General features: G+C 41.6%; 1 protein-coding gene across 3 annotated transcripts; it reads right to left on the reverse strand.

The window, feature by feature from the left end:
- Positions 1 to 4,791: 4,791 nt before the first annotated feature.
- Positions 4,792 to 22,298, reverse strand: max (myc associated factor X). Of its 3 annotated transcripts, none has more exons than XM_037685918.1 (5): positions 22,121 to 22,298; positions 21,798 to 21,824; positions 7,868 to 7,975; positions 6,820 to 6,943; positions 4,792 to 5,562 (listed from the first exon to the last, which is right to left on the reverse strand). In XM_037685918.1, exons 1-5 carry the CDS (start codon positions 22,154 to 22,156, stop codon positions 5,375 to 5,377), a joined length of 483 nt encoding a protein of 160 aa, XP_037541846.1. In that variant the 5' UTR covers positions 22,157 to 22,298; the 3' UTR covers positions 4,792 to 5,374. The 3 variants fall into 3 exon arrangements, with proteins under 3 accessions (XP_037541846.1, XP_037541845.1, XP_037541847.1); XM_037685917.1 differs by having other exon boundaries at positions 7,850 to 7,975; XM_037685919.1 differs by lacking the exon at positions 21,798 to 21,824 and having other exon boundaries at positions 7,850 to 7,975.
- Between the last annotated feature and the right edge of the window lie 1,928 nt (positions 22,299 to 24,226).

Consider the following 24,226-nt stretch of genomic DNA (forward strand, 5'->3'; position numbering starts at 1 on the left):
CAATTAGTGTTTTGTATAATCTGCAATAACCATTAGAGTAAAATATCTTCCATCCAACATCTTCCGCTTGTTCTGAAGTCAGGGTAGTGACTGAAAGAACGAGATCACAGATACAGGTGGGTGAAATGAGTTTCCTCTACAGGGTAGCTGGACTCTCCCTTAGAAATAGGGTGAGAAGTTCAATTATCCGGAGAACCGCTGCTCATCCTGTTGAGGTGGTTCAGGTATCTGGTAAGGATGCTTCCTGGGCACCTCCCTAGGGAGGTGCTTCGGGCATGTCTGACTGGGAAGAGACCCTGTGGAGGTCCCAGGACACGCTGGAGAGACTTATGGCTCGGTTGGCCTGGGAGCACCTTTGAGTCCTCCCAGAAGAGGTGGCTGTGGAAAGAGATGTCTGGGCCCTGCTCCCTCCCTGCTCAAGCTGCTGCCCTGACCTGACATCATGGCCATAGGTGAGGGTAGGAACGTAGACCAACCAGTAAACAGAGAGCTTTGCTTTACAGCTCAGCTCCTTCACCACAACGAACCAGCAGTCTGCAATACTGCACCAATCTGTCAATCTCACGCTCCATTCTTCCCTCACTCGTGAACAAAACCCCGAGATACTTGAACTCCTCCACTTGAGGCAGAACCTCACCTTCGACCTGGAGAGGGCAAGCCACCCTTTTCCAACTGAGGACCATGGCCTCAGGAGGTCCTGATTCTCTCTCAGCCACTTCACACTCAGTTGTGAACCCCTCCAGTGAGAGCTGGAGATCTCGGCACGATAACGCCAACAGGACCACATCATCTGCAAATAGCTGAGATGGAATCCTGAAGCCACCAAACCGGTCTCCTTCTGCCCACTGGCCGTACTGAGAAATTCTCTCCATAAAAGTAATGAACAGCATCAGTGACAACGGACAGCCCTGGCAGAGTCCCACGTGCAACCTTAAGGGGTCTGACTTACTGCCAGTAATGCAAACCAAACTCTCACACTGCTTGTATAGGGACTGAACAGTCGTAGCAACGGGCCCCCAATCCCGTACTCGCAGAGCACCCCCTGAGGAATGCAGTCAAAACACCTTCTCCAAGTCCACAAAACACATGTAGACTGGATGGGCAAACTCCCATGACCCCTCAAGGATCCTAGTGAGGGTAAAGAGTAGGTCCACAGTTCCACGGCCAGGAAATAATTGTTCCTCCTGGATCTGAGGTTCAACCAACACTCAAACTCTCTTCTTCAGTACTCCTGAATAGACCTGACCAGGGAGGCTAAGGAGAGTGATGCCCCTGTAATTGGAGCACAACCTCTGGTCACTCTTTTTGAAGAGGGGAACCACCACCCCAGTCTGCCAATCCAGTGGCACTGTCCCCGATGTCCACGCAATGTTGCAAAGGCGTGTCAACCAAGACAGCCCCACACCACCTAGAGCCTTAAGGAAATCAGGGTGAATCTCATCCACCCACGGAGCCCTGCCGCCGCAGGGCTTTATAACTACCTCAGCATCCTCAGCCACGGTTATAGACAAGCCAGCCCCACAGTCCCCTGACTCAGCTTGCTCCATGGAAGACGTGCCATCGTGATTGAGAAGGTCCGAGAAGTATTCCTTCCACCTCTCGACAACATCACTGGTTGAGGTCAACAGCACCCGACCTTCACTGAACAGTCTTAGAAAAGCGCAGCTTTCCCCTTCTCAGTCACCTGATGGTTTACCAGAATCTCTTCAGAGCCGACCGAAAGTCTCTATCCAAGGCCTCACCGAACTCCTCCCAGCTTCGAGCTTTTGCCTCAGCAACAGCCAAGGCTGCAAATCATTTAGCCCTTTGGTACTCCTCAGCTGCTTCCGGAGTCCCACCAGCCAACAACGCCTGATAGGAATCCTCCTTCCCGAGTGTCCATCACAGAGTTTGAGAACGGCCACCGCAAGAAGCACCGACAACTTTGTGACCACAGCACAAGGCAGTCACCTCAATTGAGGTACGGACTATGACCCACTCACTCAATGACCCTCACCTCAGCTGGAAAGCGATTAAAGCTTTCCTGGAGATGTGAGCTGAAGAGCTGCCTGATGGGTTCTTCTGCCAGGCATTCCCAGCAAACGCTACATGTTTGGGTCTACGGGGTCTATCCGGCATCTTCCCCCACCATCTAATCCAACTACCAGGTGGGGATCAGCTGACTCAGCTCCTCTCTTAACCGGAGTGTGTAAAGCAAACGGCTGCAAATCAGATGACACAACTACAAAGTCAATCATTGATCTATGACCTAGGACATCCTGGTGCCAAGTGCACTTATGGAGACCCTTATGTTCAAACATGGTGTTCGTGATGGACAACCATGACTAGCACAGAAGTCCAACAACAGAACACTGCTCAAGCTCAGAGAGACCGTTCCTCCCAATCACACCCATCCAGGTCACACCGTCATTACCCACGTGGGCATTGAAGTCCCCCAGTAGAATAAATGAGTCCCCAGCTGGTGCACCTTCCAGCACTCCCGCCAAGAACTCAAAGAAAGCCAGATACTCTGAACTGCCATTTGGCGCGTCAAGAGTCTGTTCCCTAACCCGAAGGCGCAGGGAAGCTACCCTCTCAACTAGAGGCAAAAATTCCATCACACAGGCACCAAGTTGGGGGGCTAAGAGTAGACCCTCACCAGCTTGGTGCCTCTCACCACGGGCAACTCCAGAGTGGAATAAGGTCCAGCCCCTCTCAAATAGATTGGTTCCGGAGCTCATGCTGTGCATCGAGGTGAGCCCAACTATATCTAGTTGATACCTCTTAATCTCATACAAACTCGGCCTCCTTCCTCACCAGAGGTTACATTCCATGTCCCAAGAGCCAGCTTTGGTAAGCAAGGGTCAGAGCCCCAATGCCCCACCTTCAGCCACCACTGCCCGAATCATGCACCTGACTCATTTAGCCTTTCCTGCAGGTGGTGGGCCCTCAGGAAGTAGAATAAAATAATTTACATACTGTAATTCAAATGGCTGTAACTAGATTTGAATCTGGATTTGATTCAAATGGTTTCTTTTTAGGTCTCTGAGACAATTGTTTTGTGAATTGGAACTACATAAACTAAACTGATTAGGACAATCCAAAACATTTCAGTCAGGTCATCTGAACAGTTGCTTTTTTTTTTCTGAAACGTTTCACCTTCCATCCAGAAGTCAAGGAAACACACAACACAAAACTGATTCTTCCCCCAACAGCTTACTCCAAAGTGGAACAAACCAGTTATGTTGGTGCTAAGATGGTGTCTTTGGCACACCCCCTCCTCTGGAGCCAGCCTGGACTGGTGAAGCCTTCCGGATGGAAGGTGAAATGTTTCACATAAAAAAAAAAAAAAAAAAAAAACTGTCCAGATGACCAGACTGAAAATTGTTGGATTGTATACCTGGCTTATTGAGCATGGACTTTTTTGATTAGGACAATATTAACAGAACACATTTGGAACTGGCTCCAGATTTAATTTTCCACTTGTGAAACAAAAAAAAAAGAAATAGCCAAATCAAGACAATTTTAGAACCTGCCAAAAGAACTTGATTTTATTCCTAGCAGAGATGAAAGACGTGAACCTGATTTTCCTAAATGTGTACGTAAAACCAAAAATCGGCAAATCAATCAAATCCAAAATTTTTCTAGATTTTTTTTTTACATTGTCAACATTTTTACAGTTTGGGTCAGTTTAAAAAGTCCAGTAATTCTACTTGCTTGCTGAACCAGAACCACACAAATCTATTAAAGGTGGAGATTTCCTTCATGGCGGTTTTGTGCGTTAACTTCTGCAAGATATTATAAGGTGTTCGTGATCGGAGAATGCATTGTGGATGACTCTCAGCTACTACCACACAAACTTTCAGCTTGATATCTGCAAAACTGGATAAGTTGAAGCAAACGTGTTTGATATGACGGCCATCTTTGGAGTCAACCCCAAAATAAACCTTTGCTTTTTATTTTCAAACCGTAGTTATGTTGTCACTCTTGTGTAAGAGCTCAGTCACCACGAGTAGCCTCTTAAAGGATAAAATAGTTTATTTTATAGTCTCATAGTAAAGGTAGGCCTCAACTTGCAAGACAATTGTTGGCAGTATGTACAACATACTTGTAATTTCCATGGAATGGAATCAGACAAATAAAGACCTACCACACTACTTATATCCTCCTAACTGGAAATAAAATGAAAACAATATATATACACACACGTTTCCTAGAGACGCCAAAAATGCATCTTTTTTTTTCTCATTTGGGGGGGGGGGGGGGGGTTCAGCAACATTGATTTTTACTGTGTAAAGCACAACACATGGACAGGGACTCATTATGCCTGCAAACGTCAGGAGCTACTGTTGGACATTCAAAAAAATAATATAAACCTACATGTGACAAACTGGCATTATTCTCCATGACTCTTGTTAATACTACAAAATGCAAAACATACTTTTATAATCTTGAAAAACATCCAATCAATGCCTTGTATAATATATAAAAATGAGATGCCTAAAGTATTCAGCCTCCTAAAGTCATTCACTACTTCAAGCTAAAGGACAAAATACGATACAAGTTCAGGAATATTCTCCTTCAAAACATCAATTTCAACAAAAGGACTTTTTTCCATTTATATAGAATCTTGTGTTAAATGTGTCGGGCAGATACCATCTGCGATCCAGTGGGCCTGAGGTGGGAGTCACAAACATTTGCTCAATGCATCTTCACATTCGTCAGTGGAAAAACAAAAGTAAACTACTGAGATTTACTTTTTTACATTTTAAAAAGGTACTTTTTTTTTTTCCAGGACAATTTATCTAGGTGTGTGTGTTGGTGTGTAAATTCTAAACAGTTTTTTTTTTTTTACAATAACAAAAATATTTAATAATAAAGCAGTGCTTGGAAGAGTACACCTGGCTCTTCCTCCTGCCCAAACATCGACCTGAGGAGGAGGAGGGGCTTAACTGCGGGTACAAAAGAGCATCAAGTCTTTAAGTAACCAAGCTGCCTCTTTTCGAGTTTTGGATTGTAGTTGTTGCTAAGAGAGAAAACGGGTTGGGGCACAGATGATGAAGAAACAAACTAAAAGAAGAAGAGGGATGGGGGAATCTGGGGAAACCTGAAGCTCTCTAGATAGACCGAAGCGGTCGTCTTCCTCCCTGCTTGCTTCCTCTCCTCCGCTGATGGAGGAGTCGAAACGATTGTGGCGGCGGTGTGAGATTTCATGACACACGAGCCTCCGGTACGAGCCCAGCAGGAGATGGAAAGAAAAGGACGAGGGAGACTATGGGGGGTGCGTTGTGGCACGAGGGGGTGAAGGTCGTTTTGAGAGCTTTGGACGATGAATCCCTCTCGCCCTTCCTTGTGCGACACCGACCCACAGCCAGGTTTGGGCTGATCAGCTCTCTTAACTGGCCTCCATGCGCAGCTTCTTCCTGGTGGGAGGCTCCTCCGTCTCGGACTCGGAGCTGGAGTCGGAGCCGCCGTCAAACGCAGACACAGCGCTGCCTTTGGGGTTGGTGTACAGACTGCTGTCAGACGACGAGTAGCTGGTCTGAAGCTGCGCAGAGCCCTTCACTTTCTCCAGAGCGCGGACTGAACAACGAAAACAACATGAGCTGACAACAATTTAAAGGGATGCATGTATATATCCAAAATTAAAATTAAAATTGTGGAGAAGGGTTAAGGCACTAAGTTTGGCTCTTGATGAAAATAAAGTCACAAAAGTTAGTGGTTGACATGTTACAGTAGTCCTTCGCTACTTCACGGTTCAACTTTTGTGGACTCGCTCTTTCGCGTTTTTTTTTTCAACGTAAGATTCTACACGGCACACGATCGTCAACTTTAATATTAATCACATGATCGTGACAGTAGGGATACAGTAAAATGTTAATGAAAAAAATACTTCGGACATGCGATGCCATTTTGTAGTTTTCTCTCAATAAGCCTACACTGTATCGCCACTCAAAATGACTACATTACCCAGAAGCCCCAATGCTGCCTGTTGCCAGCCGTTGCCTTTTGCTGAAATGGAGGGAAAGTTTTGAGCCGATCTGAAAAAGTTCGGTCCTTATTCATAGTGACTTCGGCGCCCAGTGGATGCAGAGAGCTGCACGTAACGGGAACTGGACCAGAACTGGACCTGCAGACTCATTGGTCAATCTGAGTGCCGCTCACCAACCCACAAGGACTCCCGAGTGAGGAGGCGCCATCCGAAGGTCCGGCTCCCTCCAAAAGCGTTTTGGTGCTCAAGGGCTGCAGACAGCCGACCAGAACCGGACTAGAACCAGCAGGGCAGATCTGCTGGACCGGAATCGAGCCGGACCAGAACTGAGCCGCTGTGTTCTGCAGAGCTGGTGAGTAAAATTTTGCAGTACTGTACAGTACATATACGCATGTTGTTAAAAATTACATAGGTTTAAGAGTTTAGAACATCGTGGGCTTCGTCACTAGTTATCTTGATTAATAAACTTTTGCTTAATTGATTTAAATGTATTAGCTGACTCAACTGTTTTGGTATATTTCAACTCGGAAATCAACGTCAACTTTACTTAAGTGTCAGTTAAAAAAAATACTAAAATAAAAACAGCGTTTCTACTTTGCGGTTTTTCACTTATTTCAGGGGTGTTCCAGAACGTAACCCCCGCGATAATCGAGGGACTACTGTACTTTTTAAAATGTCATGAAGCTGATATTTAAACATTAAAAGACGCAACATATTTACGGAGTTCTACTACGTCACCTAATGTTCATTTCATGCTTGTGAGCATGTCGTATAGAAGCGGACGGGGTGACACTGAATTCACCGAGTTCTTCAGCAGCCGGAGGAGACTGAAGCCCAGCGGCCGTTACCTTGCTGCTCCAGCAGAGCGTTCTGCCTCTTCAGGTCGTCGATGTCCTGCTGGTGCGTGTGATTTTTCCGCCTCATGTACTGGATGTACTCTGTGGCTTTGTCTAGGATCTGAGCTCGAGATGCCTGTTTGGTAGACGGCTGTTATTGACACACGCAGAAAGTGAAGCGATGACACAAGAATACACACAGGCTTCATCACATTTGTCACACAGTAAATCCTGTTTCTGACAACAAGCTGCTCAGACTGAACCCCCCCCCGCAGGAGACTGCAGGGAATCTGGGACAGCGCTGGCTCTCCTTCTATAAACCCCTCAAACTGATCGCACTTCGGTCCGACAGGACGGGTCAGAACCCTGACAGAGTGCTGGCTGCCAGTCAGCTCTGATAAACAATCATTTAGCTCGTCTCTAAATAAATGCAGCCTTCTCTTTATACTTTCACAGGATACATGTCTGCTAAAATTATAAACTGATAAGTGCTTCTTATAGCAGAGCATTTCAATTTCCAAACAAAGCTCAAATTTGCTGTCAAAGCAATGCAGAATTTGCAGAAAATTCTATGGAGAATAGGTGGATAAAGACATAAAATGCTTTTAAAATGTCTTAAATTATCAGCCAATACCCCTCCCGTTATCTCATCGAGCCCAGCCCATCAGTCTGAGGTTATTTAGTGGCTTTTTGTGTGTGTGGGAAAATAAAAACTGCATGCCAAGACACTGAATTGAGTCCAAATCTTCTCAATTTCACTGATGTCAAAACAGGAAGAGATCAGCAAAATATTCTCATAATAGCTTCCTGACACCAGTCCAAGTATTTAGACTGCATCAGTGCCTTGCTGCTGCCAGTCTGCACTCTCCCACCATCTGCTCCTTTCCCCAGCTCTTCAGCTACCTCCCTTCTCTGATGAACACGTGAAGTCACAGATTTTTCCCTCACTATGATTTACTATAACATGCACATTAGAAAAGCAACACAAACAATCCAGAGTGTAAAAGTGTGTGAATATGAGTGGTGTGCCAGGGGAACTTACAGGCTGAGCTTTACCAACCTTTTCTCCCTGCAGGGAGGGTACCGAGTCCCGGAGGCTGTGAAAGCTGTCTTTGATGTGGTCCCTACGTTTGCGCTCCAGTGCATTGTGATGTGCCCGTTTGTCTGCCTGCAACGAGAAGAGTCACAAGACCTTCAGAGCGGCGTGGACAGAGGACAGCGGGTGTTCAACCGACACCTACACACGCCTTCATAGCTGCAGAGTCCCACAATGCCTTTGTGATGAGAACACCGCAGTTATTGTGGCTAGGCCTGTCACGATAAATTTTCCTGGGCGATTAATTGTCTCAAAAATTATCGCGATAAACGATAATATTGTTTGTCAAATTTATTGTCAAATTTAATAAAAACAAAATGTTTATTTGTTTAGCGTGTAGCACCTTTTTAGACCACCGGATGGCAGTATAAGACTGTTTGAACCGAAGGATGGATAGTGAGGGAGCGAGCAGCACGTCTCTTAAAGAAAAATGGTTCTCAAAATGGCTGATTCTCGGTGTGGTTTGAGCTCTTTAGCATAGCATTTTTCACACAAAGTTTTTAATTACAAACATCAGTAAACAAGTTCTGAGCTTATTTTTGCAGAGAAAAACAAGTTTTTAGACGAAGGCACGGGTTTCAACTGTAAATTTTGGAGCTTCGACAAGACGGAGGTTAATTGTAGCTGCTTTTTTGGCTCATTCCTCCATGCAGATCTCCTCTATAACTATGATTCATGTTTTTTGTTATATCACAAAATTTATCGTTATCGTCAGAATGCTCTGAAATATCAAAATATTTCGTTTGAGCCATATCGCCCACCTCTAATGCCAGATAATTTAATCAATTCTAACAACTTCAGCACGCACATGCTAACGTGAAGCCTCCATATTTACTTTATAAGCACAGCGTGCTGCCTGTGACGTTATGACTCTGTGCACGTGGGTCTCTGTGAGGCCGACGACAATCTAATTTATAATATAATGTGTACGACCACAAATACATCTGATCTGAGCAAAGCATCTGATTTAAGACCTGCACTGTGCACGTAGTGTGCTTAAGTTATAGCATCTGCACAATTGTTTAGTCCCTGCTTTTTTATTTTTGATACAATCATTAGCCTCCAATATCATCTACTGTGCTTATTCCCCACAAAAACTGCATCATGACTGTCAGCGTATCCTAAACTTACAATTAAATTTAGGCTTTTATTCCTTTTTAACTCGTGGCTTCACCACAAAAAGCCAGCCCCTACTTCTCACACCCTCAATTAACACCAGCTGGAAGGAAACAATTTAACAGGCTGTAAATTTCCACCACACATTTGCATTTTAATTACACTTTAAAGGCATAAGATGGCTGCCACTTTCACATGACCAGAGCCAGGCAGAAGATCGGTTCACTGCCCCGTGGTTCGCCCTGTTTTTAGGCCAAACCATCAAATCCTCCAATCAAATGTGATTCTGGACTAATCCATGCAGCGAGACAGACATTAAGCAGGTCTCAATCAGAGCCTGTGCAGCTTGGCTGATCATCACACACACCTCTCACGGAGCACGGACATGATGTGAACATTAGCGGTGCTGCAGAACTGTGATGCAAATGGTCACAGGACCGCTGCAGACAAGGTAGGAGCCATGTGATGTGGCATCATTTGACTCTTTGTCCAAGGATCACAACAAAAACCAAAGCGAGACAACATGCAGGTTCAAACAAGTTACTAGTTTCAAACGGTTTGGTGGGACGAACAATACATGAAAGTTTGATTAAAATGTTTTTTTTTAAAAGCAGCAGAAACTGGGAGCTTTAAAATGAAGCAGGTGATAAGAGTTATAAAGGAAATTCAATAGTTTTATGTAGCAAAAAATGAAACTGAAACTGCAATAAAAGAAAATACGACTAAACATTCAACCAACACCAACCACAAAGCAAATGTCTTATGATTATTCCGACTGGGTTTGCAACGTCAACATTAGCACAACGTTGCACAACAGCCCAAAACGAACCTTTTGAGAGAAACTACAAGTGGCAGAGTATCATCCACTCCCTACATCACCCCGGCTGTAGACGCATGACTACAACTGATGGTATGTGCAATTACAAGTTTAACAGCCACCATCATATACATGGTTTCAGTGAAAAGAAATAAAACACGAGGTTTAGACGCCGCAATAGTCCAGTAGAAACTTCCAGGAAGTCTTGTTAAGTGTTTTTTAACGATCTCACCTAGATCTGCAAATGTATTTAAACAATTCATTCATGAGTTGACATGTTGAGAGAGATGTGTTACATAAAAAGTGCCCTAGATAATTATATCCATACAGTCCTTTGGATTAGGAAATCCTTCTTCTATGAATTTACTAAGAATAAAAAATATTCATTCATTCAGTCAACCTTTATTTATTCAGGTTAGTCTCGCACTGAGTCGTGAGGACTCATTTACAAAAGAAGGGAAATTAAGCTAAATGTTGTTTTTTGGTGTAGTTTATATTTAGACGCGTCACAGCACGGAAGATACTGAACTGATTTTCAAATATCAAAGAAGGCCTCTTGGCAAGAAGGATGCCGGACCAAATCCCGGCCGAGGACCTTTCTGGGTGCAGTGTGCATGTTCTCTGGCATGCGTGGGTTCTCTCTGTAGTCCCTCGCTACTTCGCGGTTCACTTTTCGCTCGATCGTGGTTTTTCAAAATAAGATTGGACGTGACACACAATTGGCTAATTGATGGATGAGCCGCACAATCGGCATGGAATTTTTATTTAAAATAAATTATTTTAAGTTATTTAGCACAGCGTGCTGCCAAGAAGTGGGCGTGGCCGAGAGCGCACAATGCAGCCGTGGCTGAGAGGAGGCAGAGCTGAAATTATGACACTGGTTTTTTTTTTTAGAGCGTTTATAGAGTTTAGAAACATTGTTTAAAATATTGCAAGAGTGTGGGAATATGAATACTAAAATAAACTACTAATTACTACTTGTACTACTATTCCTAGTTTGCGGTTTTTCCACTTATCACGGGGGCTTCAGGGTACGGATCCCCTGAAATAAATGAGGGACTACTGTACTCCGGTTTCCTCCCACAGACCAAAAACATGCATGTTCAGCTAATTGGTAACTCTAAATTGTTTTTAGGTGTGAGTGAGAGAGTGAATCGTTGTTTGTCTCTATGTGTCCCTGTGATGGACTGGAGACCTGTCCAGGGTGTCCCCCGCCTACAAACAGTAACTGCTTGACATGAGCACCAGTGACCCAGAAAGGAAGAAGTGGGTAAAGATGATGGATGGATTTTGTCAATAATAATCTGCAAAGTAGCTGCTTTTGGTGCCACATGTGTATGTACCGGTAGTCACTGTAGCTTCATATAATAGACGCATGTAAGTTGTTTCCACGTCTTTTTTCAGCTGAACCCTGAAGAATAAATGACTGTAAATAGGTGTTAAAGTAATCAATAACACATCTGTCTTTACGTTTGGAAACGACAATGTATAAATTCACAGTGATAAAACACAATGCTAATCCTGTTAGCTTTTCTATGGGATTTTCAATATCAGGTTAGCCTCTATGCTAATAGTTGGGTCAAAGGTCGGACTGGTTTTGTTGGCATGTTATTGTGCACTGCTTATAATGCATAACCTATATATGAAACATGGTTTATTTACATAAAATAAGCCAGTTATTTATGTTTTAAGACATCAAAATGCATCAATAATCGTTTTGTAAATGTAACCCTGTGCATCGTAATTGTGAGGCATCTGAAGAATCCCATTCCTGATATTTAACTTTTTATCTAAATCTGACACAAAGAGCATTTCTGTTAAAATACGTTGCTTTGAAAGAAACATTTGCAATTGGGAAAAAGACATGTATGTCAGAAAACTAAAATATAATCATTCATTCAACCTTTATTTATACAGGTTAGTCTCATTGAGTCACGAGAACTCATTTTCAAGAGACCTGTTTTATCAAAGAGCACAGATGAGGTACAGACAACAATAGACAATCAAGTAAAATATAAAGTAAATAAAATAAATGATTTAAAAATACAGCATAAACAAGCTATTTTATAAAACGCTGTAAAATACTAAACACAGGAACATGTCTGTGTTGATTTTTGCATTGATCTTTAAATCGAACGTTAGTTTTACTTTATGCATATAAAGCAGTTTCACTTTGGTAAATTACTTGTAGCTGCTCTTTAGTTTCCATGCGTTATAACAAGTTTTATATCTGTTTAAAAAAAAATCAGTGATGCGGGTAAATCCATGCATGTAGCATTTTATTATTCTGCAAATATAGAAACGACTGAAGGGATTAAATGACCAGACAGATGCTTCTAACAGTTTAAAAACAAAGTTCTATAATTACAAGAATGTGACAACGCTCTAAAAAAAAAAAAATATGTTCGCTGCACTTTGCCAATATGTACAACACAATGGTTTATTACGTCAATATGAAAATGCATGACCACAACGTTCCCTACATCTCTCATTTATGCCGTTTTATTCATCTCTCACACTTCCAGGACTTTGAACTCCTGCTGGTTTCCACACATTACAGGCTACTGCTAAAAAATCTGAACGTTTACAGATGAGTCAGCTCATTACATCGACAAACGTCTAAAAACTCACTGACCGCCTGTTTCTAGTCAAACTGCTTTTCCTTCTTTACTGCATCCGACATGTAAAAAGCATCAGGCCACTGACTAAACAAATATCAGATCACAGGTGTACGACTACCTGAGAGCCATTAATGGTTCATAAAAGACGACGTGCCAGCTGACCATACCACTTCTTTCCGTTTTGTACCCAACTAGAATATGTTCAACAAGAAAAGCCAACAGCTGCAGATTTCTGGCTACGCGAAGTCTGCATTCCTGTCGGGCCACTACAGAATATTTACTACCAACAGTGGAAGCATAAATAAAACTGATGCAGCAACAAAACACTGTTGGACAGGAAGAATTGTCATCATTTGCTTTTGCTGAAGATTTATACAAGCAAAGCTACAACAATGTGTTTTATAGCTGAATATATAACTAAATGTTTCCTTGAGCATCACCCAAAAATTACAATTTCCCTGTAAATGGGATTTTATCAGATAAAAGACAAAGATGTTAACTAAAGATAACTTCCCTCTGATTTATGGTCATGTTTTGTCGCAATTAACATAAATAACCTATTAAGAGTCATCTCACTTGGAATAATAAAGTTATAAATAGAAACACAGCCCCATAGAAAATTTATTTTGATGCCATTTGCAAAAGTTTAACCTTGTCTGTTTGCAGCTTTCAGATTAAAAGGTACTAACTGCAAATTATAAAATAAAATAAAAAGATTATGAAATTGGATTTTTGGCTGATATCCGATATGTTAAAATTTATTTAGCCGATAACAGATACCGATGTTTTTTTATATACTTTCCTTTGTCAGAACATAGCCCTCTTATTTAGGCTTATTTGCTACAAAAACTAGGTAACAGCTGTAAGCGCTGGTGACATATTCAGTAACAGTCATCTGCATAGCACTTTAACTTATAATAAATGAAAAGTGTTAAATGTTATTTATTAGCAACTCACCCAAGTGCTATCGGCTTTTAGCTTCTCAATGACGACTTGTAACTCGGGTAATTCAATTCAATTCAAAAATACTTTATTAATCCCAAGGGAAGGTTAAGTGTTGTCGTAGCTCATCATCCTGGTTTCATTCAAGAGTAAATGGGTGCCGACTGCTGTGGACAGGAATTATCTCCTGCAATGAATCCGAAGAATTTGGCCACAGATACTGATTCGCCCACGCAGATCCAGCTTGCTGTCAAATCCGGAGGGCCTCTCGGTTCTCCTGGGCAGCAGAACTGCCCGAATGCTGGGCAGAATTGCTCCCCGAGCTACGGTCACTCCTCCCAGCAGTCTGCCGAGCTCCTTGTCGCAATGGACAGACAGCTGAAGGTGCCGGGTGATGATCCCGGTCCTCCCGTTGTCATCATGAGCTGAGTTTCACAGCAGCTCCAGGATATTGGCGATCAGATACTCTAGCACCGCCGACAGGTTGACGGGAATTTGTCCACGGAACCTCCTTTTCAAATCATATGAGATTTGGGGCTGTAGCTGAGATATTATTGAGCATTTGAGATGTTCATCAGCTGCTCCTGGTTGTAAAAAAAAAAAAAAAACATTGTTGCCATGGTTACGCGTCACAACAAATGCTCAAAAGTAAAAAGGTTACAGTAAAAATTCTTCCAGCTGCACAGCATCCGATACCAGAGTAAATAATAATCTGAAAAAAGTGATTTACATCCAGAAAAACGAGGAATTAGAAGTTTTCAAAAGCAATAACTCAGAATGAAAGTAACAGGGCTATTCCAACATGCAGCCACCCAGAGCGGCACAATTCTAGAACGCTACTGGGGAGGACGTAGCGAGACTCAACACAGTCCAAATATCTTCAGAATCAGACATCCTCAATAAAAAAAGAAACCTTCCACACCGCGGTTATTTTGACTTTTTCCCCTCCGCCGTGATCAGATCAGGTAGGCGCGCGTGACGTCATCACATTGTGCTGGCGCTGCAGGCATCCTTGTCACTGGGTTGTCATACAAAAACATCTACGCATAAACACGTAACAACATCTAAATTGCAGCAGTTCTTCATCCTTAATAGCTCTCTTTTTGATGTCACCATTGCTGACAGTTTCAGTGGCTTCACCCGTTTCTGTAGTTAAACACACAATGGTACCTGGCAGATGTTCACAAACTTTGCTAACAAATTTTAATTCAGGGACATATTAACCATGTGTGGACTTGGTATCTGACTTCATAATTTGCTTGGACTGGTCTTCATGGCATTGCATTGAGTACATTTATCCATTTTAGGCAAAACGCAAGAGAAAATCCTTTAAACCCGAAGTTTAGTTTACAACAACATCCTGATTATATTCAGCTCTGGAACAATTCATGAGAGCACTGCGAATTTATCCAAAATTTACTTTTCTACGTGTATGAGTCATTTCACTCATGCAACATGAGCATGCCTCGTTCGGCCTAATGAGGTAGTTAATAGGTGATCACCTGCACCAAACCTTCCTTAATGAGGAACAAGCTGTGACTAAACATCAGGGTTATTGCACCAAGTGTCGAGTTCTGGTCTACTCCAAGTTAAAAATGTGTTGTGCCGACTAAAATTTAATATAATCTTGTTTTCTTTGGATGATTTGAGGTCTGAAAACAAGGCTCCTTTTGTCATTCTCACCAGTTCTGTTCTACAAACAAATGCTCTGAACCAGTGGTTCTCAACTGGTCCGACCCATGGACCCACCCTTAACGACAAGCTGCGACTCAAATCAAAGAAAACTTTCAACTTCTCAAATTTACCGAATGAAAAGCTTGTGATAGTATAGAATGTATGCCAAGACAAAAAATAAGTTCAACGATGGACAAAACAAACAGCAAGTGGAGAGTCTAGAGAGAAACATTCCCTTTTTTGTTATTTAAAACTAAAACACTTCACTCTTAACTTAAACCATTTTAATAGACTTGACAGTGCTTTCACACTCAATAAGCCCAAACCACTGAGAAGTTGTTTTAAAACAGAAAAAGAAGCAAAATATGCAGCTTTAGCTGAGTGTCCAACCTGTACATGTGTATGAATGAGATGGAAGCAGGTGGAACAGTGAGGCCACAAGGAGCAGAGGTCACAAAGGTGAAGGACTTCAAGGACTTGGGGTCCACTGTCCAGGAAAATTGAGAGTGTGATAAAGAGGTGAAAAAGAGAGTCCAGGCAGGATGGAGTGGGTGGAGAACATTTTCAGGAGTGATTTAAGACAAAATGGTGGCAGCAAAGGTCAAAGTAAAGTTTACAAGACAGTGGTGAGACCAGCTATGTTGTATGGTCTGGAGACAGAGACATGGACAAATTGACAGGAGACAGAACTGGAAGAAATGAAGATGTTGAGGTTCTCCTTAGGAGAGACAAGGATGGATAAGATTAAGAATGAGATCACCAGAGGTACAGCACAGGTTGAACAACTGGGAGATAAAGTTAGAGAGGCCAGACTGAGATGGTCTGGACATCTCCAGAGGAGGGACAGTGGGTATACTGGTAGAAGAGTGTTAGAAATGCAGCTGCCAGGAAAAAGACAAAGAGGAAGGCCAAAGAGAAGACACTGCCTGGCCCCCCAAAAAGTTGCCACCTGGATTTAATTAAGTATTGGATAATTACTGCATGGGTCATCTTTCAGCTGCAAAACGTTATTTAACCCCAACTGGTGCAATGAGTTGCTTTTCATTTCTTACAACAACCATGTCAAATGACATCGCGTGGTCGTGGAAAAGACGTGAGTCTGTTTGAGAAGGGTCAAATCAATGGCATCAAGCAGAGAAAACATCTAAGGAGATTGCAGAAACTACTAAAATTGGGTCAAGAACTGTCCAACACATTAATAAAAACCGGAAGGATAGTGGGGACCCCTCGTCTTCAAGGAAGAAATGTGGCCGGAAAAAAATCCTGAATGATCGTGATCAGCGATCGCTTAAACGTTTGGTGAAATCAAATGGAGGAAAAACAACAGTAGCACTCAGGGCTATGTTTAATAGTGAAAGTAAGAGCATTTCCACACGAACAATGAGACGGGAACTCAAGGGATTGAGACTGAACAGCTGTGTAGCCTTAAGAAAACCACTAATCAGTGAGGCTAACCAGAAAAAACACTCTTCAATTGGCTAGGAAGCATAACGATTGGACTCGAGCAATGGAAGAAGGTCATGTGGTCTGATGTACTGATTGACCCTGTTCCAGAGTGAAGGGCGCATCAGGGTAAGAAGAGAGGCAGGTGAAGTGATGCACCCACCATGCCTAGTGCCTAGTCATCAATGCAAGATCTTAGTGAAAAATTAATGCATCACTGGATGGGAATAGATCTTGCAACATTGCAGAAGCTTATTGACACAATGCCACAGTGAATGCATGATGGAATCAAAGCTAAAGGCAGTCCAACGAAACATTAGTGTGACCTTTTTTTTTTTGGAGGTGACTTTTTTTTTGACCAGTGTATATGGATGCAGTTGGAGGACATGGATGCAGTTGGAGTGAGGACAGAGTGAGATGGAGGAGGGTGACTCACTGAGACCCCTGAAGAGGGAAAAGCCAGAAGAAGAAGGAAGTACCTAGCGAATAGATAACTTCCAATTAGAACAATAATGATGGTCAAAACTCTGTTTTTTGTTTCTGATTTGAATTTTGTGTGTATAATCTATGGTTTAAAAAAGTAATCATTAAATGCCATAAGTGTACAGTATAATTTGTAATAAATGAGCAAAATTGGGTTTTGTTGCCAACAAATACAGCAAAAAAGTGTTTTAGTGGAGGAAATCAAGTGGTTGAGTGCGCAAGTTAAAATTTAAGATTATAGGCAAATGAGCTGTCCTACTGGCTTCATCCGGTCGTGATCTACAGGTTTGCTGGAGCGGTTCGCAGCTGAGTGTGATGCAACCGGGATGGGGATCAGTTCCTCCAAATCCAAGGCCATGGTCTTGAGCCAAAAAAGTGTAGAGTGACACCTCCGGGTCGGGGAGGAGATCCTGCCCCATGTGGAGTTCAAGTATATTGGGGTCTTGTTCACAAATAAGGGAAAAATGGAGTGATAGATTGATAGGCGGATAGGTCCGGCATCTGCAGTGAAGTGGGCGCTGTACCGGTCTGTCGTGGTGAAAAGAGAGCCATGTCAAAAGACAAAGCTCTCAATTTACCAGTCAATCTACGTTCCTACCCTCATCTATGGTCATGAGCTTTGGGTTGTAAACGAAAGAACGAGATCACGGATACAAGCAGTCGAAATGAGTTTTCTCTGCAGGGTGTCTGGACTCTCCCTTAGAGATGGGGTGAGAAGCTCGGTCATTCGGGATGGACTCAGAGTAGAGTCGCTGCTTCTCCACGTCGAGAGGAGCCAGTTGAGGTGGCTCGGGCATCTGGTTAGGATGCCTCCTGGACGCCTCCCTGGCGAGGTGTTCCGGGCACGTCCCACCGGGAGGAGACCCAGAGGAAGACCCAGGACAAGCTGGAGGGACCATGTTCCTCAGCTGGCCTGGGAACGCCTCGGGATTCTCCCGGAGGAGCTGGCCCAAGTGGCTGGGGAGAGGGAAGTCTGGGCCTCCCTACTTTGACCTGTTTACATGAAAACAATTTCTGGTGAAAATGGAAGTGTTTCATTGCGTTTGTACTGTTCATTTACACGAAAATAGCAAATGTTTTCTCTGACAACGGCGCAATTTGAGAATGGCCTCCAGAGTGCAATGTTTCAGAAACGTCCTGGTGTCCATTATTTTGTAAACTGAACTGGCGCATGCGCAGTATGACACAAAAACAACAACTTCCTACAATCCAACGAAGAAGAAACTTAATGGCGAATACCAGAGTATTGTTTTTGCTTCCGAGTCTGATAAATCTAACTATGGTTCTCCAACACAGTGCTCATTTTCTATCTCTTTATTTAAATAATTGAAGACGGATCTCATACAGCTCCACACTGTTACTTAACGGATGTATGCGAAGAAGAAACATGGCAAGGAGGTGCTACTGGACGCGACCTGGGAGGACAAGCTAGTGGTGGGATAACTTTGTAAACAATGCAGTCGATGAGAAAGAATGAAGGGATAGCACCAACTAGTGGCGAGGCGGGGTAATTACACTGTTTCCACGTCTACCGTTACTGTGTAATCAGAGACTGTAATTGAAATGTTTTCATGAAAATGTGTTAATAGAAATTTGAAAAAAAAAATAATAATCAGCTGTTACCCCCGTGACCCGACCCCGGATAAGCGGAAGAAAATGGATGGATGGCAAATGAGCTGTACAAAAATATTTCAAACTAACAAAATAATTTTCGAAACCGATTGCTGAATTTACTTGTAAACAAAGAATATTAGCTGCTTCTTCAATGGTAATTCATCAAACGGCAAATCGAAAAAATTATTAAAAAATATATATATATAAATCGCATTAAAAAAGCAACGTTGATCAAAGAGCTTTACAAAGAATAACTAGGAAGAACCATCAATAAACCAATTTTTAAATCAAACATTAAAAATCCACAAATAAAATAAATATCACAACTCTAAAATTCTGCTGGAACTCAAACTGAACTCAAGTTAAAATCAGGTGTAAAAAAACTTGGGTTTTCCAGTGGGTTTTAAAAGACTGTACAGACTAAAGAACAAATATCAGAACAACCTGCTGATTACTCAAGTCAGGGGCCTGCCACTGTAAAAGCCCCTAGACTCTGGAAAATAAATCCCTCTCTAATAGATGTCCAGAATATGCAAGTTTAAATTCCCTTATAGAAACAACGTTTGTTTTCTTCACTTGCCGTATTGTCTTTTCAGGACTGTACCTCTCCGTGGGCTAGCAGTAGAGAGAAACCACAGGACAGACCGAGGAATTACCATAAATACTAGAAATGCTACGCTGCTTAAAATGAGTTACCGTGAATACTAGAAAAGCTAGGCTGTGTAACATAAGTTACTGTAAATACTAGAAAAGCTAGGCTGTGTAACATAAGTTACTGTAAATACTAGAAAAGCTAGGCTGCGTAAAATGAGTTACCATAAACACTACAAAAACTAGTCTGTGTAACGTTATTGTAAATACTAGAAAAGCTAGGCTGTGTAAAATGAGTTACTGTAAATACTAGAAAAGCTAGGCTGCGTAAAATGAGTTATTGTAAATACTAGAAAAGCTAGGCTGCGTAAAATGAGTTATTGTAAATATTAGAAAAGCTAGGCTGCGTAAAATGAGTTACTGTAAATATTAGAAAAGCTAGGGTGCGTAAATTGAGTTACTGTAAATATTTGAAAAGCTAGGGTGCGTAAAATGAGTTATTGTAAATACTTGAAAAGCTAGGCTGTGTAAAATGAGTTATTGTAAATACTAGAAAAGCTAGGCTGCGTAGAATGAGTTACTGGAAATACTAGAAAAGCTAGGGTGCGTAAAATGAGTTACTGTAAATACTTGAAAAGCTAGGCTGTGTAAAATGAGTTATTGTAAATACTTGAAAAGCTAGGCTGCATAAAATGAGTTACTGTAAATACTAGAAAAGCTAGGCTGTGTAAAATGAGTTATTGTAAATACTAGAAAAGCTAGGCTGCGTAAAATGAATTACTGTATATACTAGAAAAGCTAGGCTGTGTAAAATGAGTTATTGTAAATACTAGAAAGGCTAGGCTGCGTAAAATGAGTTATTGTAAATACTAGAAAAGCTAGGCTGTGTAAAATGAGTTATTGTAAATTTTAGAAAAGCTAGGCTGTGTAAAATGAGTTACTGTAAATACTAGAAAAGCTAGGCTGCGTAAAATGAGTTATTGTAAATACTAGAAAAGCTAGGCTGCGTAAAATGAGTTACTGTAAATACTAGAAAAGCTAGGCTGCGTAAAACGAGTTACTGTCAATACTAGAAAAGCTAGGCTGCGTAAAATGAGTTATTGTAAATACTAGAAAAGCTAGGCTGCGTAAAATGAGTTACTGTAAATATTAGAAAAGCTAGGCTGTGTAAGTTACTGTAAATTAGGGCTAACTAAACTGCTCAGGAGGCCATAGTTACTGAAAGAAAAGAGCTCGGGGGCTGGAAATCCAGCATATATTCTCATTAAGCAAGTTTGTTTTACGATTTAAAATAGAGTTTTATTTAAAAATGAACCCACTGGTGGCCTGAACTGAGCACACCTGTGGGCCTGATTTGGCTCCCAGGCCTCCAGTTGAATAGCCCTGCCATAAACACTAGAAAAGCTAGGCTGTGTAAAATGAACTGCAAACACTGGCAAGTAAAATATGATAAAATGTACATATAACCTTCAATTTAAGAACAGATCTGGGTCTATCATACAAGACTACATTTGAATTCTGTTTCTGGACCTTGGCCAACCTGTTGGTGACCCCTGCTCTAAACAACATTTTATTTGGTTATAAAATAAAACTATTCATTTGACACACACAAAAAAAATAATTATAAATTGCAACAGCAAATAAAATGAGGAAAAACCAATATTTATGCAGCAGTCTCTGCATTTGTTCTAGAATGTACATTTTATCCATATATGCCCTTTTATTTACTTAATACGAACAGAACTTATCTTCATCTTGGACATTTACGGCAAGTTTTCCTTAACGTTGTGCATATTGCAGTGGTTTTCCATTTTGATTCTGACAAAAAGCAGGACTTGGTTTGACGCAGAAGTCGTCCAGGATGCACCTTTCCCTCCCTCTCCTCCCCGGTATGATATGCAGCTATACGTCATACATTTAGCTGCCTGCCTGGGGGGAGAAGATGGCTCTAATCACTGGCTGAAACACAGGAAAACATCCCGCTGCACGCCTTCCTGACACCAAGGAGAAGCAGGCGGCTCCTCCACAAGACCAACATGCTTCCTCTGCATCCTCCTCCCCATCATCATCATCATCATAGATGCAAAAACAAAATGTAAACCCATCTCTTTACAGAGATGACCTACATGTAATTATGTGCAAAGATTGAAGCATCAGGAGCGGAATCCCCCCCCCTGGTGTGAAGCCAATCATCAGGGGAAGCCTGCTGCCACCAACAGACAGCTTACACCAGAAAAACATAACAAACATGCAACAAAAAAACCTTTGTAGAGGGATGAAGGTTTGATCTAAATATAGACGCTGTGTCACATCTCCTCCTGCCGTGTGTACACAGCATGGGGAACACCCTGCAACGACCAACAATCGCCATAATAATCTTACACAAGCATGACTAGGAAAAAAAAAACTGAAAAACATTAAATATAAATTTTAAAAATGCTGCACTGCAAAACAGGAGTCCTCTGAATTTTTTGTGTCTCCATGTTACTCTATCATATGCCTCAAAACAGCAAAATGTTGAGCAAATTATCCTCCACAACAGCGTTGAAACACTTGTCGACAGTGGACAACCCCCCCACCCAGCTTTACGCACCACAGAGTGATATCTCGGTGATTCTTCCTGCAAAAAAAACAGAACAAAAAGTACAATTGTAGCCATAACTGTTCAGCAATTCTTACTGTTCTCGCTGAAGTCACTAGAAAGTTTTTTGTTTTTAACTAATTAGCCTTTTTTTTTTTTTTATGAAAGGCAGGCTGGTGGTGCTCATAAATAATCTAGAATCCTTGCAGAAAATACTTGGGCAGCTAGTCAGCCTTGCTGAAAGCTAACGCCTAGCTGAGCGGCTAGTAGTTCAGCTAAATCGCAAGCTAGCAAACAAACAGCCATAAAAAAAAACGAAAAATGGCAATACTCACGTCACTATCGACTTCGATATCATCGTTATCACTCATTCTTCGACAAAAAGTTTAGGTTTAAAGGAACGGGCGGCTATAAAAGCAGCATGAATCAGTTTAGCACCGAGTGGAGCGCCTAACACACGGACAGCTAGCAACACTACAACAGCATCAGCTCACGTTCTGTTTGGACAGAACTGAGGGGGCTCTACCAGCTCCACGTGACTACACTAAACACGCGCAACTTCTGCTGCGTAGTGCGCATGCGCGACATTATGAGGGCTTCTGGGACTTGTAGCTACACTAGTAAGCTTTGGCTTTTTTGATTACAAACACTCACGTTTTTAAGGCGTTTTCACTCATACCTCACGCAGCAATATGTAACTTTTGAAAAATAAACTACGTATTTTTCATTAGCAACACTGAACTATTAAAAAATAAAAACAAATGCCATTTTTTTAAACTACAATACCCGAAAGCGCTTTAGCCTGGTCGTGACGTTTCAGCGTCCCTTTTTATCGTGATGCATTATGGACTTTGTATTTTTAGCAGGATTTGTATGTCAAAATAGCTGCGGAGGGCTATGGCTGAGACACGTGGAATTCAAGAATGGATTCTATGTGAAGACATTACCAAAACAATGATCTGTGTTTGTTATTAAAACAACAAAACAAGGACATTTCACATATTAACGTAACACATATGGAAACATGACATGCATCACATTTAAAAAGATGCATTTTAATTATTATTATTATTATTTTTTAAACCTGCTTTTCCAGGATAGATTTGTTCAGTATCTTTTATATTTGCCAAATCATATTTAAAAAACTAAAAGTATATTAATAATAATAAAACGTGTTTGGAAACACGTGTTTTTTTTCCCCACTAAAAACCTTTAACTTGAAAATTATTGTTAAATCTGTAAATTTTAACAAAAGTTGGTTTATTGATTACACATATTAAACAACACGGTAGAACTTTTTTCTTACAATTTGTGTTTGGATAAATATTACAAGGAAGGAAAGGAAGGATAGATGGATGATAGAGTTAACATTTTTTTTAAGTCAGTTTGGTGCAGGGCTTATTTTTGTGATAATTGTTCTCTAAACAATAGTTTACATTGTTTAAACATATTTTAACTTGTGTTTAAGTCTAAATGTTTGTGGGGGGATCTCAAATAATCTGCTCTGCAGCTTCTTTTTTTTTTACTGTAGATAAGGAGCTTACACTGTGGACTGTGGATTATTTTTGCACAGCAACAGTGGATCAGTAAATGTGTAAAAAAAATTAATAAATAAATAAAGATGGGAGCATGGCCGTGCACCCCCTCCCCACCCCACTGGCAGGTCAAAAGGCCATAACAGCTGCAGAAGACTTTGCTTTCCCTGCAGAGACGCAGCTTTAGATCTGCGCCGCAGCTTCTTTGTATGGTCTCGTCCTCTCTGCCTTGCCTTTCACCTCCATTCCTCACTGCTGGTTTTGCACACCATTCACACCATTTGATGGAACTACGTGGTCTATCCTGCAGTAGAAATGCCAGAGAGGACCACCGAGACACATACTGTAATGTTGTGCCCTAAGATATGAAAACTGAATAAGGTCAGACTTTAATAATGCATCTGATGCAGAGAAGTCTTTCTGTCTTAACAGATGACATCAAGGAACCGGCTAGTCTTAGTTGTGCACCAAATTCACATTTACAAAGAACTGTTACACAAAAATATGATAATAAAGGAGAGCGGTTAGCACCCCAACACCAGCCTTTAATGTTATTTCTCTTCATCTTGAGCTGAGTAATGACATGCATTAGATTTATTTCACTTTGTAGAATTCTGTGTCTCGTTGCAGGCGACACTGATCAGAGGTGGCTTGAAATGAAGAAGGAGGAAAAATCTTGTTGAATTCCCGGCATGTAATTAGAACTGCAGAGGTTTTTCTGGTCAGACAGTTTCTCGTCGTTACTGGGCCTTCGCTAGACTTGGAAAAAATTTTCTAATAAGGAAAACAGATTTTTTTTTAATGTCCTAGACCTGCAACCTGTCCAGCTCCCCTGAAACAAAGACAGAAATAAGGGGATAAAGAAAATGGGTAGAAGAATCATTTTATGAAACATCCATCCATTCA

The sequence above is a fragment of the Nematolebias whitei genome, chromosome 12 (assembly GCF_014905685.2).
Source record: "Nematolebias whitei isolate Nwh7 chromosome 12, NemWhi1, whole genome shotgun sequence".
NCBI classification, from domain to species: Eukaryota; Metazoa; Chordata; class Actinopteri; order Cyprinodontiformes; family Rivulidae; genus Nematolebias; species Nematolebias whitei.